General features: G+C 42.6%; 3 protein-coding genes across 5 annotated transcripts; 2 read left to right on the top strand and 1 right to left on the bottom strand.

Moving 5' to 3' along the window:
• The first annotated feature begins 2,281 nt into the window (after positions 1–2,281).
• Positions 2,282–5,195, top strand: LOC138613135 (receptor-interacting serine/threonine-protein kinase 3-like). 2 transcript variants are annotated; one of them, XM_069686736.1, is made up of 12 exons: positions 2,282–2,334; positions 2,543–2,722; positions 2,825–3,134; positions 3,233–3,381; positions 3,458–3,507; positions 3,623–3,778; positions 3,865–3,947; positions 4,035–4,092; positions 4,168–4,226; positions 4,635–4,680; positions 4,763–5,005; positions 5,091–5,195. In XM_069686736.1, exons 2-12 carry the CDS (start codon positions 2,568–2,570, stop codon positions 5,096–5,098), a joined length of 1,317 nt encoding a protein of 438 aa, XP_069542837.1. In that variant the 5' UTR covers positions 2,282–2,334; positions 2,543–2,567; the 3' UTR covers positions 5,099–5,195. The 2 variants fall into 2 exon arrangements, with proteins under 2 accessions (XP_069542837.1, XP_069542838.1); XM_069686737.1 differs by having other exon boundaries at positions 2,308–2,334; positions 2,536–2,722.
• Positions 5,196–6,582: 1,387 nt separating this feature from the next.
• impdh1a (IMP (inosine 5'-monophosphate) dehydrogenase 1a) lies at positions 6,583–12,756 on the top strand. 2 transcript variants are annotated; one of them, XM_069686238.1, is made up of 16 exons: positions 6,583–6,842; positions 7,916–8,014; positions 8,568–8,616; positions 9,079–9,180; positions 9,372–9,446; positions 9,563–9,769; positions 9,860–9,947; positions 10,036–10,235; positions 10,924–11,014; positions 11,117–11,212; positions 11,329–11,472; positions 11,648–11,789; positions 11,905–12,048; positions 12,229–12,312; positions 12,497–12,513; positions 12,653–12,756. In XM_069686238.1, the coding sequence occupies exons 1-16, from the start codon at positions 6,607–6,609 to the stop codon at positions 12,754–12,756; spliced, it is 1,878 nt and encodes a 625-aa protein (XP_069542339.1). In that variant the 5' UTR covers positions 6,583–6,606. The 2 variants fall into 2 exon arrangements, with proteins under 2 accessions (XP_069542339.1, XP_069542338.1); XM_069686237.1 differs by lacking the exon at positions 12,497–12,513 and having other exon boundaries at positions 6,607–6,842; positions 12,653–12,674.
• Positions 12,757–14,959: 2,203 nt separating this feature from the next.
• Positions 14,960–18,705, bottom strand: prrt4a (proline rich transmembrane protein 4a). The gene is made up of 2 exons (XM_069687196.1): positions 18,591–18,705; positions 14,960–17,191 (listed from the first exon to the last, which is right to left on the bottom strand). Exon 2 carries the CDS (start codon positions 17,124–17,126, stop codon positions 15,093–15,095), a length of 2,034 nt encoding a protein of 677 aa, XP_069543297.1. The 5' UTR covers positions 17,127–17,191; positions 18,591–18,705; the 3' UTR covers positions 14,960–15,092.
• Positions 18,706–20,687: the final 1,982 nt, after the last annotated feature.

Raw genomic sequence — 20,687 nt, 5'->3', positions numbered from 1 at the left:
GCCACCGGTGAAAGAGGTCCACACTGTGCTGAGCGTAAATGAAGGTGGGTGGAGACGAGGGAGGGGAGAGAGCGATGGAAATGCAGAGAGCAAGAGCAGACCGCGCCTATCGATGCTGGCTGAAGCAGCAAGGCAGCATGGGATGCGCGTAAAGGCACCTCAGCTCAGTGTAACGAACCGGGTGTGCGTCTGCGATTATGCACATATGATTTAGATGCATTAGAGACGTCATGTTCTCAGACACATGTGCTCCAGACTGGGATTTTTTTTTTACAGCAGTGTTTGGCATTAATAATTCAGTCACAAAACAGACTCAGCGTGGCTTTTGTCTTGTATGTGCACGAGAGAGCATGCAAGACAGAGCAGTGGAGAGAAGTATAAGAATTATGTGCAAGATGGAAGGTCAGAAATCAGGTGATCATAATCATTTGTTGTGTGCAAATGAATCTGCCATGGGCATACAGTCAGGTTCATCATCAGAGATATACTCAAATTTACTTAAAATGTATGAATTGATATATTTAAATGAACTTATTACAAGTTTGTTAATTTACAAACTGGAAATAAAAGATAATAAAAAATAATAAATCTTTTAATCCTTATTGGATGTGTAAGCTATTTCCGACTACCCTCAAGTGTATGCCATCTTGTTTGAATTGGCGCGCAATGAATCTCGGGATACGTTGGGCCGCGAAGGAACAGATGGATCCTTCATGGCCCTGGGAAAAGGAGGACGCATTTGTCGGCTGCATCTGAAGAAGCCTGAAGCCTGAAACCTGCAACATCCTTCGAAGTGCCGATGTGACGCAATCGGTCTTCATACACATCATTCAAAGGATAAAGCCCCTGAGTTGGGACACAGCTAATAAGTACACAACAGCTATTCGGCTAGTTACACACAGCGTTAGCAGAGCTGCGGGTGATTAGCTACTGATAGCCGAATGTGTTGAGTCTAAAAAGCGGTTTAAAAAGCAAGCTAATAATACACTAGCTAACGCTGGTTAATATTACGAAACTAGCTAACGCGACAGAGCCATTATTAACAATTTCCATTTGAAATTATGGGTCCAGTTCAGCTAACACTGAAATTGTATGCAAACTGCTAACTATGATGAGGATATCAAAACATTTTATATTTTCTCATTTTAAGACGGAAGAGTTCCTGCTATCCCCTCTGATTCTAACATTTCAAGATCGGCTGCAGGAGCCGGGTTTGTCAACAGAGCTGTCAATCATCCTTTTTACAGCATCAAATAACTAATTCAAAATAAACTTGTCAGAAAAATAAACACTTGGATGCAAATCAGCACGATAAGAACTAACTATAATGACAGAAACCATGTTTGAGGAAAATGATTTGTCGTGTACTTTGATTTTATAGTTTGATTCTGTTAACATGGAGGAGGCGGACTTTAGGACCAATACCCCAGCCAGTCAGCAGGGGGCGCTCGAAATGTTTTGGCTTCACTTTTAGGGAGTCTATCTGTGGGCAGATGTCAATCAAAATGTGTTCGGCTACGCCCACACAGTATTGAGAAATGTTCTGAAAAGCAAGAAGAGCTCTTTTTGAACTAAGTTTTCTGATAGTTAGGAACTTTCACTTTCACTCTGATATTTGTTAATGCTTTCTCTTAACTTTTATATGGTATATACATTTTTGCAATTTCAAGCCAAAATCCCAGAGGGATTAAAATACATTGATTTTCAGGTTAAAAATAGATTTACTGTTTATTCTTCATGAGGCTCATTAAATAGTGAATTAAATAAACAATGCTGCCTCGGCAAATCTTCCTCCCTACAAATCACTCCAAATGATTAACACACATCTTGTCAAAGAAGAAGTAGCCAGATTATAAATCTATGTATTTCTTCTTCTGCATGGGTTTTTTTCTCGCCCTGCCAGCACTGTATTAAATGAACTACGTGCCCTCCCTGACTTCCTGTCACCACTCGTGTCTCATAAGGAAGTTGAAAAATGAGTCACAGCATTTTTCATTGCCACTATAAATATAGTGAGGAAGTGGAACAGAGTGTCAGTCTGTACTTGTTGTCTGTTATCTGAAGTCTAATTATTTTCTCTGAATGTGATATGAGCAACAAAAACCTGCTATTTTGTGTCATTTAAATGACAGTAAAAGCATTTTACATAATTTCTGTCACAGGAAACGTGACCCACACTGCTTCCACCACCTGCAGTCATACAGTCTGCTTTGCCCAACCCAGGTTTTATCTCCTCCCCTCAGCTGGAGCTTCGAGCTGCCAGAGAGCAAGGCGGAAACAGCAACTTGTTACGTCTTGTTTAGGTGCAGTGGACAAGGCGTGAAGAGATACATGGTGAGTACAAGCCAGCTTTAAACATATAATAAGAAGAAAACAAGAGGAAGATATTACTGTGAAGTGGTTGGAACCATAGCTTTTAATTTAATGTCAGTGTGACAGAAGAACACAGTAAGCAGTAAGAGCTGTGTAGTTTAATGAACAGACTCCTTTGTTTACGTTTGTCACCTTTTTTCTGTACCTATTCCTATCACTGAGGTTGCAGTTGTTCTACCTGAGTTCAGCTTAAGATGGCACTGCTGGGCCACAAGAGCGAGCCAGTGCTTGAAGAGAGCTTGGAGAGATGGGAGTCAGTTGGCTCCGGGGGATTTGGTCGTGTGTACAAAGCCAGGCACAAGGACTGGGGGTTCGATGTGGCTGTTAAGATTCTCCATGATGGTGTTTGGTAAGTGTATCTACAATTACTTGCTGCTTATTTTATATTATTTATTCATTTACACCCATACATCTCTTTTGCTGTCTCTCTTCATCCCTTACCCCCCTCCAGCCCCCTCCTGCCTGAGGAGAGAGCGCTGTTTGAAGAGGCTAACCACATGGAAAAGGCCTCCTGTGAGTTCGTGCTGAGGGTTTATGGAATTTATCAGGGATGTCCGAAGCAGGGGATAGTAATGGAGTTTATGGGAAGAGGATCTGTTCAGTCCTTGCTAGAGGGCCTGGGTGGCCCTCCACCGTGGCCCCTGGTCTTCCGCTTGGCCCATCAGGTGGCTTTGGGGATGAACTTCCTCCACTCAAGGAACCTCATGCACCACGACCTAAAGCCAAGTAATGTCCTGCTGAATGACGATCTGAACGCCAAGGTGGAGAGCCGCAGACTTAAACTCTAACATTTATGTTAAACACAAAGCTGATTAAACTATTTTCTTAGTGTTTAAATGTTTCTCTTCTTACCCTGTAGCTAGCAGACTTTGGTCTGTGCAGGGTTTCCACCAGTGCTCCCAATAGAAATGGTGAAACAACAGGAGGGATCGGAGGCTCGTACAAGTTCATGCCCCCGGAGGCTTTTGAAGTGTCCTATGAGCCTGTACGAGCTTTTGACAGTTACAGGTACTTATTAATACTAGGACTTGTACTGCAACTAGTGTATTTACAGCATTGACATGTTATTTTCTCATTTGACCAGCTATGGTGTCCTGCTTTGGTCCATTGTCACTGGTAAAGAACCCTATCCAGGTACATTTATTTATCTTAATAGTCAGGCACTCTCCTCTGTATTTGTCCCTCATAATGAAACATACAGCAACTATTTATACAGTATAGGTCAAGTTCATGTTTTGTCTTTCCGTAGCGGCTAACTACTCTCTCGTGGCGCTGAAGATCCCGTTAGGGGACAGACCGCTCTTGCAGTGGATTGACCAAGGCAAGGCAGAGGGGCTTAAAGAGCTGACTGACCTCATGAGAAGCTGCTGGGATGCTGATCCTTCCAAGAGGCCGACTTTTAAAGGCAGGTATTTGTTACGTAATACTGACCTCAGTGTGTTATACTCTGATGTTTATACTCGAGACCAGAAACTTCTGCTTCTGTTTCAGAGTGCCTCAGAGTCACTGAGAATCTGTTCTCAAAGCACAAGAAGGGAGTTCATGATGCAGTCCATCAAGTCTTAACAAGACTGGTACAACTCATTAACCTCATTTTAGTACATTAAAAATGTAATTATGATTGTCTCTCTGACTGACACTGTCTCCCTGTGTAACTGAAGGATTCACCAAACAGTGATCACCATTCAAACATTATTAATACACCTCCACAGACACCAGGTATGTTTAAAAAGTTCTCAAATCTCAAATTATTTGTAATTTTCCAACGTAAAACAGGATGTTTCTTCTTTTCAGAACAGCCACATGATTCTGTGGATGGCAGATTTAAAGAAGCCAAAATTACATCCATAAAGGTATGCCAAATGCACTCTGGTTGACCTTTGACCTTTTCCTGTCAGTAAGCTGAGAGTAAATTAATTTATTTAATCAGTTAAACTAATTCAGATGAAGAGACTTAAGAGCAAACGTTTATCCTCAATCAGATTTAATTTACAGCCCACAAAAACAGTGTGAAACGAAATGTGTCGAGGAGATACTGTTACATTTTTAATTATATTTTTGTGTCATTTTTTTTTTTTTACATACAGTATCTGGAATCTAATCTTGGGAAGGGGCATTGTAGTGGATTATTTTCATATTATACCAGACGATCACAACAGCATTTTTTATTTAGATTGGGATTCTGAAACAAGCGTTTAATACAATAATAATATACTATTATAAATGACAGATCGACTGAGACAGATTGTTTTTGCACACAGGTTTCTGACGGTGTTTCCACCAGACAACTGAGCGTTGCAGACAAAGGTCAGTATTTTGTACTGTGTCGGGAAGACATAACTTTCATGCTTTTTCTCAACATGTTTTTTTCTACTGTGTCTCCCAACAGCAAAGTTTGTCGATGACAAAAGAGCGGAGTTGATTCAAGCTGTTTCCGAGGTAATGTCGATAACCGAGGAGCTCGGAGACATGGTCCACGGTGAAGCGTACTCGGAGATTGAAGCTAAACAGACGAGCCAGGAAAAGATGAGAGCGCTTTACCTGAGGACTCTTAGGTCGGGAGGGGAAACGGTCAAAGCGGCCTTCTACGACGCCCTCAAAAAACATCACCCCAAAACAGTGGAGCGGCTCGGTGGGATTTTCCTCATGTTGAAATAATCAAATATGATCGTCTGTTAAATAATAAGGTGTTTATATTTCAATCTCTCTACCTGCAGGTGGCTGATTCTACAGCACGTGTCGAAGACTCAACAATGTACATACTGTGGACACTGTCATAAATATAATAACCTTTTTCAGGATATTTTTGTAATAAACATATTTTTTCAGAATGAACATTCTGTTTTCTCGCCTTTTTAAGTTCAATAAGTAAAATGTTGTGCTGTGTAGGGGTTGTTTTTCATTGTTACATGTTGTCATTGTTAATATTATGAAGGGGGACGTTGCTTGTTTCCTCCACTGGGAGAGAGAGCGAGGGAGAGAGAGAGAGAGACTGGGTAAGAGGCTTTTCTGGTTCAATCCCTCGGTAACTGTCACAAGCAGTCAGTCAGTCACCTGCAGATGATAGTGTCGAGGGCATCCCAGGCAACAAATTACTCTCCTGTCTTCGTTTAATGTTCGGCTTTGTTGTTCCTCCCTCTCGCACTGAATTTTAACGTCTAGAAAGACCTTAAAAACCACTTTTCCTTGCATTCATTCACCTTTTCCTCCTGACCGCTGGTTGTAAAAACTAAGATATAACTAACAGCATTCTCATTGTGAGTTTCTTTACACAGCTATGATAGAAATAATAACGCCTCAGGGTGCGTGCCGCTCATAACTTTCAATCTGAAGAATCAGTTACAACATGTTAAAAGTTCACAATCCACCAGCTCCATCTGTCTGTCCGCCTCCTTGTGTCTCAAAGGGGCCTAACAGTATTCTGGGATTTGACCTTCATCTCATTCACAGCTCTGAAAAAAAAAAACAACACACACCTCTACACCACGTAATCCTCTGAGGGGAAAGTGTGTTCAAGTGTCATCTTGACCCATCCGTCTCTTCCTCAGTCCTCCTGCCTCACTCCACCCTACACACCCATCTCACCCCACCCCATCCTGTATTAATGCTTCCAATCCTCTTTGTGGCAGAGTGACGTCTGCTACTGTCAGAAACAGAGTTAAGCTGAGCAGGCATCGGGGGAACGGAGGGGAGAGGAGCTCCACAGATAAACCAAGCAGCAGCAGCAGCTCTGTGTTCTGGGCCTCCAGGGAGGAGAAATCTCTGCCACCTAAACAAGACCTGACTCTTCTCCCCAGCGGCCGCGCGTGCCTCCGGCTTGGGAGCACACAGGTGTAGTCAGCCTTATCAACAGGTTGCCGTAAAAAGTCTGTGCCACTGTCTAACGGCCTAGAGGGCCTTGAACTCCAAGGATGAGCGCTGACAACGTGGAATACAAACTCTCATTTTTGTTTTGAGGGACTGCTGCTCCTGTTTCTGCATTTTTTCATATTCCTGGAACTAATTTGTGAAATCTTGTTTATATTCACGTCAATTTTCCTTTAACTGCTGCACCGGCCACAAAACAGATGGCAAGACAGCTTCCTCCCTTGTCAGGTGTGTCTGAGAGGTGTTTGTGTGAGCATGCACTCAGAGCATTGGGTGTTTATGAGTGCTTATAATTGAAGTTTCAGTGTGTGAGTGTGTGTGTGGCGGTTGGTCCCACTGGAGTTCGTAGCCCTGGATTTCCTGGAGATGGAGGGTCATGGTTATGACCGGTTTGGAGATGGGGAGAGGGACACTTACCAAATCGACTACAGGAGGATTGTAGGGGACATGGAGCCAGCACGACCCCGCATCCCAACCAGAGAGGGGGAACAACCTCTTCCCTACGGGGCCTTCGTCCACCCGTCGCCACATGGACACGGTCATGAGACCGCAGCCCAGCGATACAGCGCCACACGAATCCAAGCTGGATATGAACCAGAGAGGTCAGTCAGGCTCTGAACATTAAGGTCGTGCCCTTCTGTTCTTTTGCAGAAGTGATTGCGTGAAGCCGTTTAACCCAGAAACATTGCATCCTCAGCAGCTACTAAGGTGTGTTTACTTTCTCCTAGCACTCCTTTTCAAGCTCATTTATCAGCTACCGAGGCAGCCAACCAAATCCTCTTACCTACTGTACTGCCGTCATAGTTGTAGTTTCCAAATATACGGACAGATCCTCTCGTTAGCATTTCCTGTTTGTAATTGGATCTGACTACAGCATGACTGGAAGAAATGGAGGTCAAGCAAAGAACAAAGACAACCAAAACAACACACAGGTGTTGCAACAGAGGATAAAACTTGCTAAACTAGCAATAAAGGGCCGACTAAACAAACGTGTCATTTTAAGAGTTACAATGGATTTATTTTAATTGAAAATTGTGTCAAAAAAATTAGAATTGCATTGAAATATTCGTAATCAGATATCCAATCCAATCCGATATAATAATGATCGTCAATTATCATCCACTATTTGGAGCTGTGAAGTTAGGGAACATGGTAGATATACACGGGCGATATATTTATTGTTACATAACAGTTAGTTCCGACCAAGTAATCTTATTGGATAAGAGGCATTCCATGAGTGGCGATATAGAGAACAACATCACTGTGACTTTTCACTCTGTGTATCACTCCACCTCAGCCAGGTGTTCTGAATACTGTCATATATTAGCGTTACAGCAGACTGTAGTGTATGTCTACATTGATCAAGCTGGTACCACTGAATCACACAACAGACTCTTTACTTCACTGGTTGATGATAAATTAAAACCTACACATAAAAAACAGCTGATCTGTGGTAACCTGTGGATACAGAGTGCGGAACTAGTTGTGGAACTAGTTAAAAACAATCTGTTGTTTAATATTCCTGTTTACTACTACAGTATTTGCAGCTTGTAAAACTGTTGTATTAAAGCAATATCACTACCTCTCATTTAATATTGCTTAATTATATCTTTGGTCACACTCATGACAATGTTTGGCTTTATCCTGTTTACATGTGTGTGTTTTTATTTTTCAGCATGGCAGACTACTTGATCAGTGGAGGCACAGGTTATGTTCCTGAAGATGGTTTAACAGCACAACAGCTCTTTGCTATTGGAGATGGACTTACATACAAGTAAGACGGGCCAATGAAAAAACACACATGTACACTACAACTGAATATATACGCACATTAAAGACACTGACACGCACGTGCTCACGGTATGTACGCATGTGCACATACATAAATGCACATTAGAGTTACGCAATGTATCCCATTAAATGTTTAGTAATATCACTGATGACATGTGCTTGGGTTTTATGTGGAGGATTATAATGAATAATACTACTTTCAAGGATGACTCTGAGTGGTGTCACAGACGTTAAAAGCAGTGTGTGTTGGTGTGTGTGTGTGTGCGCATGTGCATATTAGTGGGTGTCGGGGTGGTTTCCTTAATGGAGGCTATATGCGGGGTTTATCAGCGCGCAGAGGATAAATGCAGAACATTTCAGTGGGTTGAGAGGCTGACAGATTAAGTCTGCTGAGTGTCAGCAAAGTTCACTGCTTTGAAGGAATGGATGTGCGCCCTACAATGCACATACACAACTTAAGCTCTGTAATTGTTGCTTCTAATACTGTTTATTGATTTTATATATGTTTAAAGCCAGATGTTTGTCTCTCTTCTCAGTGACTTCTTGATCCTGCCCGGTTTCATAGATTTTATGTCTGATGAGGTGGTGAGTATCAAAACTAAAAGTGTACTAACACTTATGTTCCTCATATCACAGCCAGGGTTGTTTGTTTGGCGTGCTTTGTTTTTGTCTTTGCAAGCTCTGCTGGGACATTAAATTAATTTCATGCCTAGATCACATGGGTTATCCCTGGATAGCGGGTGTTCCACACACACACACACACACACACACACACACAAACACACACCTGCGTCATCTAACACTCAACAAGTCGGCCTCTAATGTGCCCAAACTGGCTTTAAGGCTCATCAGAATAAAAACAAACTCTAACAACACTTAACAAATGTTTAGCCCATGTGCTACACAGAGGATGTTTGTAGGAAACAGTATCAAGGTTATAAATCTTACAGTTGCAATGCACAAATCGGCCAAACAGGACATACTTTAGATTTACATCGCTGTAAGTGTTTAACTCTATTTGAAAAGGTGATATTACTTTTTTTCTAGGATCTAACCTCTGCATTGACGAGAAAGATAACCCTGAAGACACCTCTTATTTCATCTCCCATGGATACCGTCACAGAGTCCTCCATGGCCATCGCTATGGCAGTGAGTACAAGCACTGCACAAGCAAACACACACACACACACACACACACACACACACACACACACTACACCTAATTGTTCAGCTTAGCTAAGCATTATCCTCCTGAGACACAGCCAAGTGTCCAAGGACTTTGAAGGCTTTGTTTACTTTGCATGTTATTGATTCTTTCCCCTCTGATTGGCTGGTTTCAGCTGATGGGCGGGATCGGAATAATTCATCATAACTGCACTGCTGAGTTCCAGGCCAATGAGGTGCGCAAAGTCAAGGTAAGATGGGCCAAATCAATAAAGACATGAACCTACGGCAGATTTTCAGAATAAAACAAAATGCCATTGTTAAAAAATAATCACTAAAAATCTGTGTTTTATTTTGTTCTTGGCAGAAATTTGAGCAGGGCTTCATCACAGACCCAGTGGTGATGAGTCCCCGACACACAGTTGGGGACGTGTTTGAGGCAAAAATACGCCATGGCTTCTCCGGGATCCCTGTTACAGAGACCGGAAAGATGGGTAGCAAGCTGGTCGGCATAGTCACCTCCAGAGACATAGACTTCCTATCTGAGAAGGACCATGACAGACCCCTGGAGGAGGTGGGTGTATAACTGATGTGTTTATGTACGCATGTGTATGATATCAAATAAATGATTGGTACATTTATATATCTTTACTTTTTAATTCAGGCTATGACAAAGAGGGAAGATTTAGTGGTTGCACCTGCTGGAGTCACACTAAAAGAGGCTAACGATATCCTGCAACGTAGCAAAAAAGGTAAATCTGTGAACTATGATAGACTCATGAACACACTTGAGATTTTGTTCCTTCTTCTCTCACTCATTTCACGCTGTGCCTCTCTTAGGTAAGCTCCCCATAGTGAATGACAGCGACGAGCTGGTTGCCATCATTGCTAGGACCGACTTGAAGAAGAACAGAGATTATCCTCTGGCTTCCAAGGACTCCCGCAAACAGCTGCTGTGCGGAGCTGCTATCGGTACGAGGGATGACGACAAATACAGACTGGACCTCCTCATGCAGGCCGGGGTGGATGTGGTAGTCCTGGTAGGTATGACTGTGGTTTTTGGTTTGACCCTGGTGTGATGCTAATGTCAGGGACAAAATGATCAGCCTCTTGATACATTAAGGATGATTGCAGTGGCCTTAAAGATTTTTGCCAATTCCATTAAATGACTAATTTAAAGAAAACTGGAAAGTTCAAACAGTTAGCATGTAAAGCTATGTTTGATAATGTAGCGTTACCTGTCCGTAGTTTAGCCGAGAGTGATTATTGGCGCCTGCACATGCTAAGTGTCGACCATGTTTGTCTATATTTCCCTGTCGCAGTTTAGTACAGGCTGTTGAGGATTTTTTGTTTGGCAGCAGGTGTTGAGCGTGCCCAGAGGAAGTTTAGCTCCGTAAGAGTATGCTAACTAATGCTACACTGCCTTTATTTAGCAAAACATCTAAGCTAACCTTGCATGTGTGCGCTAACTGCTAACTTTGACATGGATAGCAAAGCATTTTGTAACTCACCTTTCAGTCACCAATTGATATGAATGACTTTAACACGGCAGGTCCTCTGCTTCTTCTTGTGTTTCTGTATCAGACGACTCAAACGTGATGTTTAATGCTGCACTGTGCCGTTTGTCACGTGCCGTTGTTGTGGGCGGAGCCAGGTAGATGTCAATCAAAATGTGATCGTCCAAGCGCACTAAAGTCCTGAGAAATGGTTGTTTTGTTTACTTTACAGGATTCCTCCCAAGGAAACTCGGTGTATCAAATCAACATGATAAACTACATCAAACAGAAACATCCTGAACTACAGGTCGTTGGAGGAAATGGTAAGCTCTCCTCCTGTCTCTGAGCTTTCTACTGCTCTTTTGCTCTCACCCACTACTCGTTTCTCACATTGAGCTCTTTTCTGTGTGTCTGTCTCTCTCTAGTGGTGACAGCCGCTCAAGCAAAAAACCTCATAGATGCTGGTGTGGATGCACTGAGGGTGGGCATGGGCTGTGGCTCCATCTGTATCACCCAGGAAGGTACGACTGAGGAGTGCAGTGCTGTGAATGCCAGCGTGTTAGTTGACATAAGGAAAGAGAAGGAAACTTGGGATATTTAGCTTCCAACACACTGAATTTCCTCATTTGTTTTTCAGTGATGGCGTGTGGAAGGCCCCAAGGTACTTCAGTGTACAAGGTTGCAGAGTATGCCCGGCGTTTTGGAGTGCCGGTGATCGCTGATGGAGGCATTCAGACTGTTGGACACGTGGTGAAAGCTCTGGCTCTGGGAGCATCTACAGGTAGAAAATTGCACATTTCCTTAAGTGTTAAATTTGCATGATTTATTTGCATGATTTCTTTGCATGATTTGCTTGATCTTGCTGATTTGTTGTATTGTATTGTATCATTGCTGTTTACCGTTGCTATCAGCATCACCTCATCTTATATTTTCTCCTCTCTTATGTCTACCCTTAGTGATGATGGGGTCACTGCTTGCGGCAACCACTGAAGCTCCAGGAGAATATTTCTTTTCAGATGGCGTGCGTTTGAAAAAATACAGAGGAATGGGTTCGTTGGATGCCATGGAGAAAAATAACAGCCAGAAACGCTACTTCAGGTGGGGTTACAGAGGTCCTTTGCTGTACAGGACACTTGTTGCTGAAAATGTATACTTATGGGACATCATTGGGACTAATTTATTTCCTATGTTTGATTTTTCTTTGTGTTTTCAGTGAGGGAGATAAGGTGAAGGTGGCTCAAGGAGTCTCAGGATCAGTACAAGATAAAGGCTCCATCCATAAGTTTGTTCCGTACCTTATAGCTGGTATCCAACACGGCTGTCAGGATATAGGAGCCAAGAGTTTGTCCATTTTAAGGTAAATGTGGAACCATATACACTACCAGTCAAAAGTTTGGACACATTTTCTCATTCAAGTGAATGGGAAAGTGTGTCCAAACTTTTGACTGGTAGTGCATGTGCATGTTTGTGTGTTTCCTGTAAGTTTTAAATGGTGTAGCGGCTTTTGGTCAGCATGAACAGTTGCTTTTTCTTCCAGGTCAATGATGTACTCCGGAGAGCTGAAGTTTGAGAAGAGAACCATGTCTGCTCAGATGGAGGGAGGAGTCCACGGCCTCCACTCGTAAGTCTGACCTCTGACCTTTGACCCTCAGCTACTTTATAACAGCAAAGACACTTACAGTGTGTGTCTAAGCTTCAGCTTTATTCACTCTCTTTGTTATCAAATGGATTGTAATTTACTTGTGGTTAGTAGCATCAAAATTATCTTCTCTCTTCCTCTTTTCTAACCCATGCTATCACATTAGATATTCTTTTGTGCCATGTAAGTACATCCATGTGGTTAACACATCTCCATCTCCTTCTTTCATGCATTCATCTCCATCCAAGCTTGCTTCTGTAGTTAATAATATAATTAAAACTCAGGAAATGCTTATACTTTCCCTTGTCTTCTCCATGCGAAGTTACGAGAAGCGGCTTTACTGAGGCTGGAGGAAAAGGAAACAATCGATCAGGACCTAATGTCCCGACTCCGACAGCTCTGAGCAGATGCAGCGGGCGTGTGTGATCAAACTGCGAACACAAAGCTGTCGTTGGTGTACAACATCCACACTCTATAATCTGCTTTTCTTTGTCCTCCCCTCTTTTTATTATCTGTCCTATTGCTGACCCCTTCAGAGAGAGCTGAAACAACACTTTACCCTAAGTCTTTTTTTGAAAGGAAAGCCACATGGATTAACGGACTTAACTGCTCATGAACTCCTGTATCTGTCTGCACCCCCACTGTGTGTCCAAGGTGTAGCTAAGGTAATGTTGTTAACTATTCTGTTGATCCCTTAAAACAAGCGAACGCATTATATTTCTTATATTATATTACTTTAAGGGCTAGCTTAATTTGCAGAGAGGTCCTTGTTGCTCTTACTAGCCTGATTTGCACACCCCAGCCACAACAAATCTTTCAGAGGTGCAGTCCTGGAAATAAGGCATTCAAGCATTTTAAAACATTTTAATTCTTTAATAGATAAAAGGACAAATGTAATGTAGCTGTAAGTCTTTATAAATTATTTTAAACATCCCAAATTATAAATATCCCATTTTCCTGCCTGCGACCTTGTGTATAAAACTAACAGAGGAAACATACAGTATGGTAGTTCAATTATGTTTTTGTCATCATCTTACTGCAACAGTTATTTTTTGTTAAAGCACATGCAATTTAATTTATCTGACAGGTGAAAATGTGGCTGTTACCCAAGTAACTAATCTCACCCTGAGCTGATGAGCTCTTTGCATGTGCTGCACTGCTGCAGAAGGGACCAAAGCTTAGCACCAGCCTTAACTCACAAATACAGATTTGTAACAAGGAGAGCCTTAAAGGAGCAATAATATTAATTTTCCTCTGTTCATCTTATTTGCTATATAAAAATACTGGAAAACAAAAGTTTTAATGACAAGACAGGAAACAGTCAACACTTTATATCTCAGTAATCTGATTTTAATTTCACATATCATCCCCATGTTTATACAAACAAAACACATAAGTCACTTTGGCTTGACATGGTGTGACCTCCATAATTTAATTTAGCAAAAACAAACAATGAATTACGGGACTATTGACTGTAAATATAGTTTTTCGTTTCTTTCTTGGGCTCAATATTAAAAAAAAAAATGAATTAAATGGTGAGTCAATGAAATAGGGCTATATGGAGTCAGCCAAATAGGATAGTAACAAACCTATTGCACAAGTTTAAAATATTTCTTTTATAGAGTTGAAGACGGAAACTGTCAGATTGCACCTGATTGCTTATTCTCTTGGAGGTACTCAGCGTCTTTGGTATTACATACACTATGTATGTCACGATCGTACTCATTAATTCTCTGTCATTTAGCAATACGTTGACACCAATAAATGAGCTAAATCTATTATTTAACAGTTCGTCTTACATGAGGGTTACAGAAAATACATAACATATAACTGTCTTCTTCTATCACCCATCCCAATGCTTCACAATTATATTTAATGTAAATAGTGTTGCATGAATAAAGATAATTTTAACAAGGGTATTTTTGTATTTTTTGTTTATGACATTTTTTATATCTGGTGAAACTGACATTGATCATTTTGACTCCTACCACTAGAGGGCAATATATCCCAAATTAAAACACCTACAATATTCATTGTTTATCCAGTCAAAAGAGTGCCTAAAACTCAGCTTATTGCAACTTTGCTGCTCATACAGTATGTGTGGCTATGCATGGAAAACAGTTTGTGTATACATGATTTAAGGTGTTTTACACCTAACAGACACGATCTCATGAGGTAAGTACAACATGCCTATATGTCTGTTCTCATATCAAATTATAGGCTTGATCATTTAAGTCTGGAGTAGTTTCTTTTTTAAAATCTCTCTCTGATTCATAAGGTTTTAATATTGTTTCATATTATTGCAACTATTTAAAGGGGCTTAAACTCATTGTATTTTCAGTCCTGTTGATCTTGTTTTACTTTACCCATAATCGATATAACACCAATACAACAACAGTGTTGTAATTAAACATTTCCTTTAGGATAACTTTAAGTATAAAAAACTGAACATGTCAGTTATACAAATATTAAAACTCTTTCTTAATTTATCTTGAGAGCATCTGCAGTTTGTAGCAATATTAAGAGTAAGCCTTAAGATCAAGTTTTGAATGAAATATCAACAGTACGGTTCCTCTAGAAAGTAAGTTTGGTCTACAAATTGTATCAATAACGTTTATTCCCCTTTCATTAGTCCAGGTTATTGTTGCATCTGTACAACTTGATGATGTGCTGTTTTATTTCTCTATCTAAGGTATTCAGAGTATGCTACATGTATTTCTGTATGGTGTACATTTAAATCACGACCGTACTTTTGTAACTTTCTACAACTCAATTGTGTCACTGCAAACACTCAGAGCATCAATCTGTTTGCACACAGTGACAAACTCTGCCTGTACAGCCATATCCCATTCCAGCTGTTTGCTTTCACTCAGTTGTTTAGTCCCTGCCAGCCGGCCAGATCCCTGACTGTCCTGGGAGGCTAGGCTCAGGGTTCGGTAACGCCTGTGGTAAGTCAGGTGGGGGATTGCTCTGGGGAGGCTGCTCTGAGCAAAGTTTTGACCTCTGTTTGCCCAGGAGTGTGAGCGCAACTTTCCTGTCTCCTTGGGCTTGTTGCACAGACCCTGGGTAGAGCCAGAGACACTCCCTTTCCAGTCCCATTGCTCTGGTGACATTGGTTGCTTGCTGTGAGAAGCCAGAGAACCTGGTGGCTGGGAAGGTCTTGAAAGGGGCAGGTTCTCTTGATCGACATCTCCACAGGAAGATGTTCTGAACAGGACATTTTCTCCAGAGCTAGGCCCTTGCTTTGACATTCCTTGACTAGGGGAGCTCAAAGAGAGGCTGGAAGAAGCCTGGAATAGTCTTTGCATACCAAAGATACTGTTTGAAAATAAGGAATCACTGAACAGAGCCTGGTCAATGCTGCGGGACAAGTTTATGGGAGATGGGGGCCGCAGATCCACAGTAGAGTCTGTTTCTAGTCTTAAGCTATCCATTGACGATATCTGAGACTCAGCTGCAGGTTTAGGTTTGTGTGGTGGGCTTGGGGGTGTAGGTAGAGATAGTGCAGTTTTTCGGATTTGGCTGGACTTGGGGACTCTGTCTATCCCATTTCCAGGAGGGTCCACCATTGAGAAAAGGGGAAGAGCCTCAGATTGTCCCTTAGTGATGACATCGCAGACCACCAGGTTTTCCTGCTTTCCTTGGGACCAAGAATCGTGAGCGGAGAGGACAGGAGAAGTTGTACCTCCCTCAGAGGGCAGGGTGAGTCGTCGTGAGGGGGAGCTGCAGGATAGGCGTGACCAAGATCCTGGCCGAGGATGAGTTATGGAGGTATTTTGACAGAATAGAGGGTGTGTACCAATGAGAGACAAACCTAGACACACCCCAACTTCACAGATCCTGCAGGCTACCTGGTAGCCCCACCAAGGCCAGGGCTGAAACCCATACCCATCAACCCCACCCAGACCAAGTCCATGCAGGATCCCGTAAAGCTGGAGGCCTCCACACCCTAACAAACACAACGAAGCCCCGACTCCAGCTCCAGCTGCCCTCCCCCAGTCTTCCTCTTTAGCAAAGGGGCAACTTGCAGGTCGCATCACTTCAGGAGATCCACCACTCTCTCCGTTGTCATTCAGCCTATAGATGTGCTTACTGTCAACTTGTATCAAGCAGAAGAAAATGAGGTAGTGGAATGAGAGAAAGATGGTGAGACATACAAACACACCTTGAGGGAATAGCAGGATCACGGTGGGTAGGCTTTGAAAGAGTTGGAGCATGGCAACACACCCTAGAGAGACTCCAATGTGCAACAGGGTCATACAAAATAACAGGCAAGGTTTAGGTAAGAGTGAGCAGGACTTGGAATTAGCAAGAGGGAGTGCAAGATGCTTGCGTGAGCGAAAGGAAAGGAGGAGGAAGGCGAGGGAGAAGGCTGATATCAAACAGGGGAAGGGCAGCTCAGACAGCAGCAAAGAGCCCAGAGGGGGAAGACGTTCTTGGTGATTGTAAGCGTCATAGAGTAAACAGAAAGCTTGGATCCCTGCAAAAGATAGAAGGAACAAGTGCAGCAGGGTTAAATAGGGGCTTCCTGGGGGACAACGCAAGGGTAGGCCTAACAGGCAGACCACAGAAATAAGGCCAAATACAGTGAACACAGCCCCAAGGCCATAGATGTGTGCTTCCCATGCAAAGCCCCATTTGGCGAGGGCAGAGTTCCAGTCCGAGTACAGAGGGACGAAAAGGGCAGCGGTGAGAGCCAGAGAGGGGCGCAGGGAATCGTTGGGAATAAAATCCTCAGGGTAGGTTGGTGTCAGGGACTGGTTGGTTGTTTTGCAGGGTGTGGCAGTTGTGTCCATGTTACCATCAAGCGACAGTGTGCCAATGGTCTGTGAGACATGAAAGTCATCATCCTTTGAGTCATCTGTAAAGCAAGTACAATAAATATGATACAGTACCAAGTTATTTGTTGTTTTAAGAGAGAACAAAAGCACAAAAAATGTAAACAGACACTTAATGAATTAGGCCGGAAAATGGAGAGAGCATGCAGACACACCAAAATTAAGTGGTTAGTGCATTAGGATGTTAGCTTTGTGTTCATGAGCCTGTTAGCATGCAATGTTAGCATTACTTCCAAAGCACAAAATGCAGGTACACTTTGCAACATGTGTTGCTTTGAAACCTCAATATTATATTTCTTTTTACATGATAATTTCACTTTATTGTCTAAAACGAGAGCATGTAAGAATATGCCATGTGTGAAGGTAATCCATAATAAAACAGAGCAGGCTTGTAACCGGGAACGTCTAACTGGGTCACAGAGAGAGCGGGAGCACATAGTGTGAGTATATGTGTGTGTGTTCCTGCAAAAGAGAGTGAGAGATGTGTGACGATTAGCCAGTATTGACCTCGTTGCTGCTCTCATTTTGTGTGGCTATTATTAAGCATGGTTGAGAGGTGTTATGATATCATTCATGTTGTGTCCTCCCAATACATAGATCTGTGAAGCTGTTAAACTTTCATGTCTGACTTAGATTGTGTAACCTATAAATAATGAAGGCATCGCATATTCAAGTCCAATACATTCAGAGTCAGCTGTGCGTAGCCTACAGAATCAGGGTACCTACTGGTTCTAAATGACCTTTTTCAGGTCATCCATTAGTATTGAAGCGGTTGTGTCAATGCAGATTGAGAAAACAAACAGTGAGAGACCTTTTACTGTGTCCATTGCAAATTCTGATGTCATAACATGGCTGTCCTCTTGTGACTCAAGAGCAGATGGATATGGGTAATTTCTAAAGCCCTCCTTCCCCAGTCCTTTGAGACACAACACATGATTTACTTTGACAAGTGGCATCTTGTGTATGTGTGTGTTTGTATAGCAAATACTAAATATGCAGGTGTACACCAAATGACCCAGGACCCTTTGGATGTTGCTAATGGCCCCTGGCTGCAGTGGGAATGAACTGTTTCTACATTAACAAGATAGTCAGGGACTGAGAGGCAGAATCTGTAATGGAAGGATTCAGAGAGCAAAACAGGGGAGAGGGGGCTGTGGAAGAGTAAGGGAAGAATATTTGCAGAGAGTGAAGGCTTTGGGGAGTGGAGCCAAGAGTAAACCAGTCTGTGAATGTAAAACAAGTGTGTCTGCAAGCAGAATACATATCACAAACACTGCAGTCACACAAATGCAAGGAGTCTTGTGATTTGTATTTAAGGTTTGTAATAAGGGAAACCATTAATCCTGCCATTCACTGTTACCACTGAATGGTGTCATGTTTAATGAATAATGGATTCCATTTATTTCAATGAAGGGCCGTTACCTTTATCTGCCTCCTTGCTGACAGCTCCTCTGTGTAAAATATCACCCGTAATATCAATCAATCCATCACCAGCCTCTTTCACTTGTTCAGTCCCCTCCTGTTTCTTTTCCTCTGTGATAACAGAAGGGCTCGTAGTCCATCCCCAAATTCCAGTGGCTACTTGCGGAGAAGGAAGTTCGGGGCTGGGCCCAGGTCCAGCAGACGGCGGTAAAGTGGAGTCCTGGTCTGATGGAAGTGAGCCAGACAGCAGAAAAGGTAACTGGCTGTCTGACGTCTCTTTCTGCGAGGATGGCTCAGTCTGTGTGGAATGAAATATAGATCCAGTACTGGTCTCGACTGGCAGATACTTAAAAGTTGGTTCCTGGGTAGGTTGAGGTGGTACTCCTCTTATTGGTTGTCTGCTCTCCTTCGAGGTCGCATCCTCTGTAGGTCTGAATATGATAAGCCCCTTCTCATTAGGATACAAAATAGAGGTCTCTGTGCTCTCCTGTATATCAGCGTATTCACCAATCACTCCTTGTCTATCTGAATCTTCAGATGACAATGAGGACCAACTCAAAGGTTGACCCAGGAAGTCAACAATTCCAGAAATGGGATTCCCCGGTGCTGAACCATATCCATGAGATCTCTGCGAGGGCTGTCTGAGATGATGCCCTGCTGTGTCAGTGTCTGGCTGGTCTTTCTTTGTGACAATCTCTTCAGTAAAGGCTATGACATGAAGTAAGAGAGGTGAGGACAGGGAGAGAAGAAGATAAAGATTCCACAGGGAGAGCATGGCGAGGGTCTACGAACTCCAGCACAAAGTCACATGCTGTTGGTTTTGAGGGGTATTGTCCAATCACATGTTTGACAAGTCTCTTACATCAGGTCTCTTTGGATATCATGCTCAACACACCTAGGGGGAAAAGACAGGAAATCACAATAAAGATACAATCAGTCACCAATTACTGCGTGTTGCGAGAATATCTCCAGTGAAAAGCTTGAATCCCTGCACGTGTGGTGAATGCAAAAGCTGTACATGAAAGGTGTTTCACTGAGGTGGTTAAACTCACTATCTTGCAAACGCTATATCCTTATGATGAGCCTTCACATCAGAGAGCAAACATTCATTCATAATGACAGCAGAAAAGAGACGTTAAATACAGAACTGCTATCTCGTCTTATTTCAGCTTTCTTACCTCATCAGTAGCCCACTCTGCTGCAGCCTCTTTAAACATACATGCTGCTCTGTGTCGCTGCATGCCTGCAGTCTCTCTCTCTCTTTCTCTCTCTGCGTAGCACTCTGTGTCCTCTCATACTCACTGTGCAGTGCCCCTCTTCTCTCCATCAGACAGCCGACACATGGGACAGACCCCACCTCCTCGACACGCGCGCTCTGCCGCTGCATTGGTCTGACTGTGAGTTTGACTGTTTGCACAATCCCATTCGGCTAAATCTAAGGCTTCGTCCACACTACACTCTGCATCATCTCTTTCATAATGCATAGGGACCTTACAGCTGTTTCTGCTTCTTACATTCACCCGCACACATGTCTCTGGTGCCTGTGATGCACAGTATATAATGTGAAGAAAGGGACAGGAAGAAAACGAGGGAAAGCAATAAGGAAAAGGCATAAATCAAAAGCCTGCTCATCAACAAACAGCCAGGCAGAGCCCTGCAGATCAATACGTGCTATTGACTTTAATTTACAACTGATGCTGTGCCCTTCCTCTTAAAGCAGCCATTACATGAACAACTCTGATAAGTGCCACGAACATTAGGTGAAGTTGAGAATTCCCTATGAATAATGCAGGTGGTTACTAGTCTGCATATGTACATAAATATAGCTCCTTTGAACCAAGCGGATGCACTGAATTACTATCCTGAAGTCTGTCAATACCACTCGTGACCCTTTTCCTTCTGGCGAGCGCATTTGACATGAATGATCTCTCTCTTTTGGTGCCATTTAACTCGCTTTCTTAATTTCCCTCCTTCCTACGTTATCAGACTGGTGTGCTGTTTCAACCCAATGGGGGAAATCCAGTAGCCTCGTGGCCTAATTCAATTCCCAAGGATAGTTCTAAAATAGACACTGATCCACATACCTTTGGATGCTTT

This window comes from Semicossyphus pulcher, unplaced genomic scaffold (genome assembly GCF_022749685.1).
Source record: "Semicossyphus pulcher isolate SPU_LCO1_2020_fin unplaced genomic scaffold, fSemPul1.0.p SCAF_8, whole genome shotgun sequence".
In the NCBI taxonomy this organism is placed as follows: domain Eukaryota; kingdom Metazoa; phylum Chordata; class Actinopteri; order Labriformes; family Labridae; genus Semicossyphus; species Semicossyphus pulcher.
The sequence above is the reverse complement of the archived record's forward strand: the minus strand, read 5'-3'. Positions and strand labels throughout refer to the sequence as shown.

Coding starts and splice junctions, on each gene's coding strand:
- LOC138613135 (XM_069686736.1), top strand. CDS start 2,568: ATGGCACTGCTGGGCCACAAGAGCGAGCCAGTGCTTGAAGAGAGCTTG. Junction 3,508..3,622: donor TGGTAAAGAACCCTATCCAG/GTACATTTATTT, acceptor GTCTTTCCGTAG/CGGCTAACTACTCTCTCGTG. Junction 3,779..3,864: donor CAAGAGGCCGACTTTTAAAG/GCAGGTATTTGT, acceptor CTTCTGTTTCAG/AGTGCCTCAGAGTCACTGAG.
- impdh1a (XM_069686238.1), top strand. CDS start 6,607: ATGGAGGGTCATGGTTATGACCGGTTTGGAGATGGGGAGAGGGACACT. Junction 8,015..8,567: donor GGAGATGGACTTACATACAA/GTAAGACGGGCC, acceptor CTCTCTTCTCAG/TGACTTCTTGATCCTGCCCG. Junction 11,015..11,116: donor ACAGGTCGTTGGAGGAAATG/GTAAGCTCTCCT, acceptor GTCTCTCTCTAG/TGGTGACAGCCGCTCAAGCA.
- prrt4a (XM_069687196.1), bottom strand. CDS start 17,126: ATGGACACAACTGCCACACCCTGCAAAACAACCAACCAGTCCCTGACA.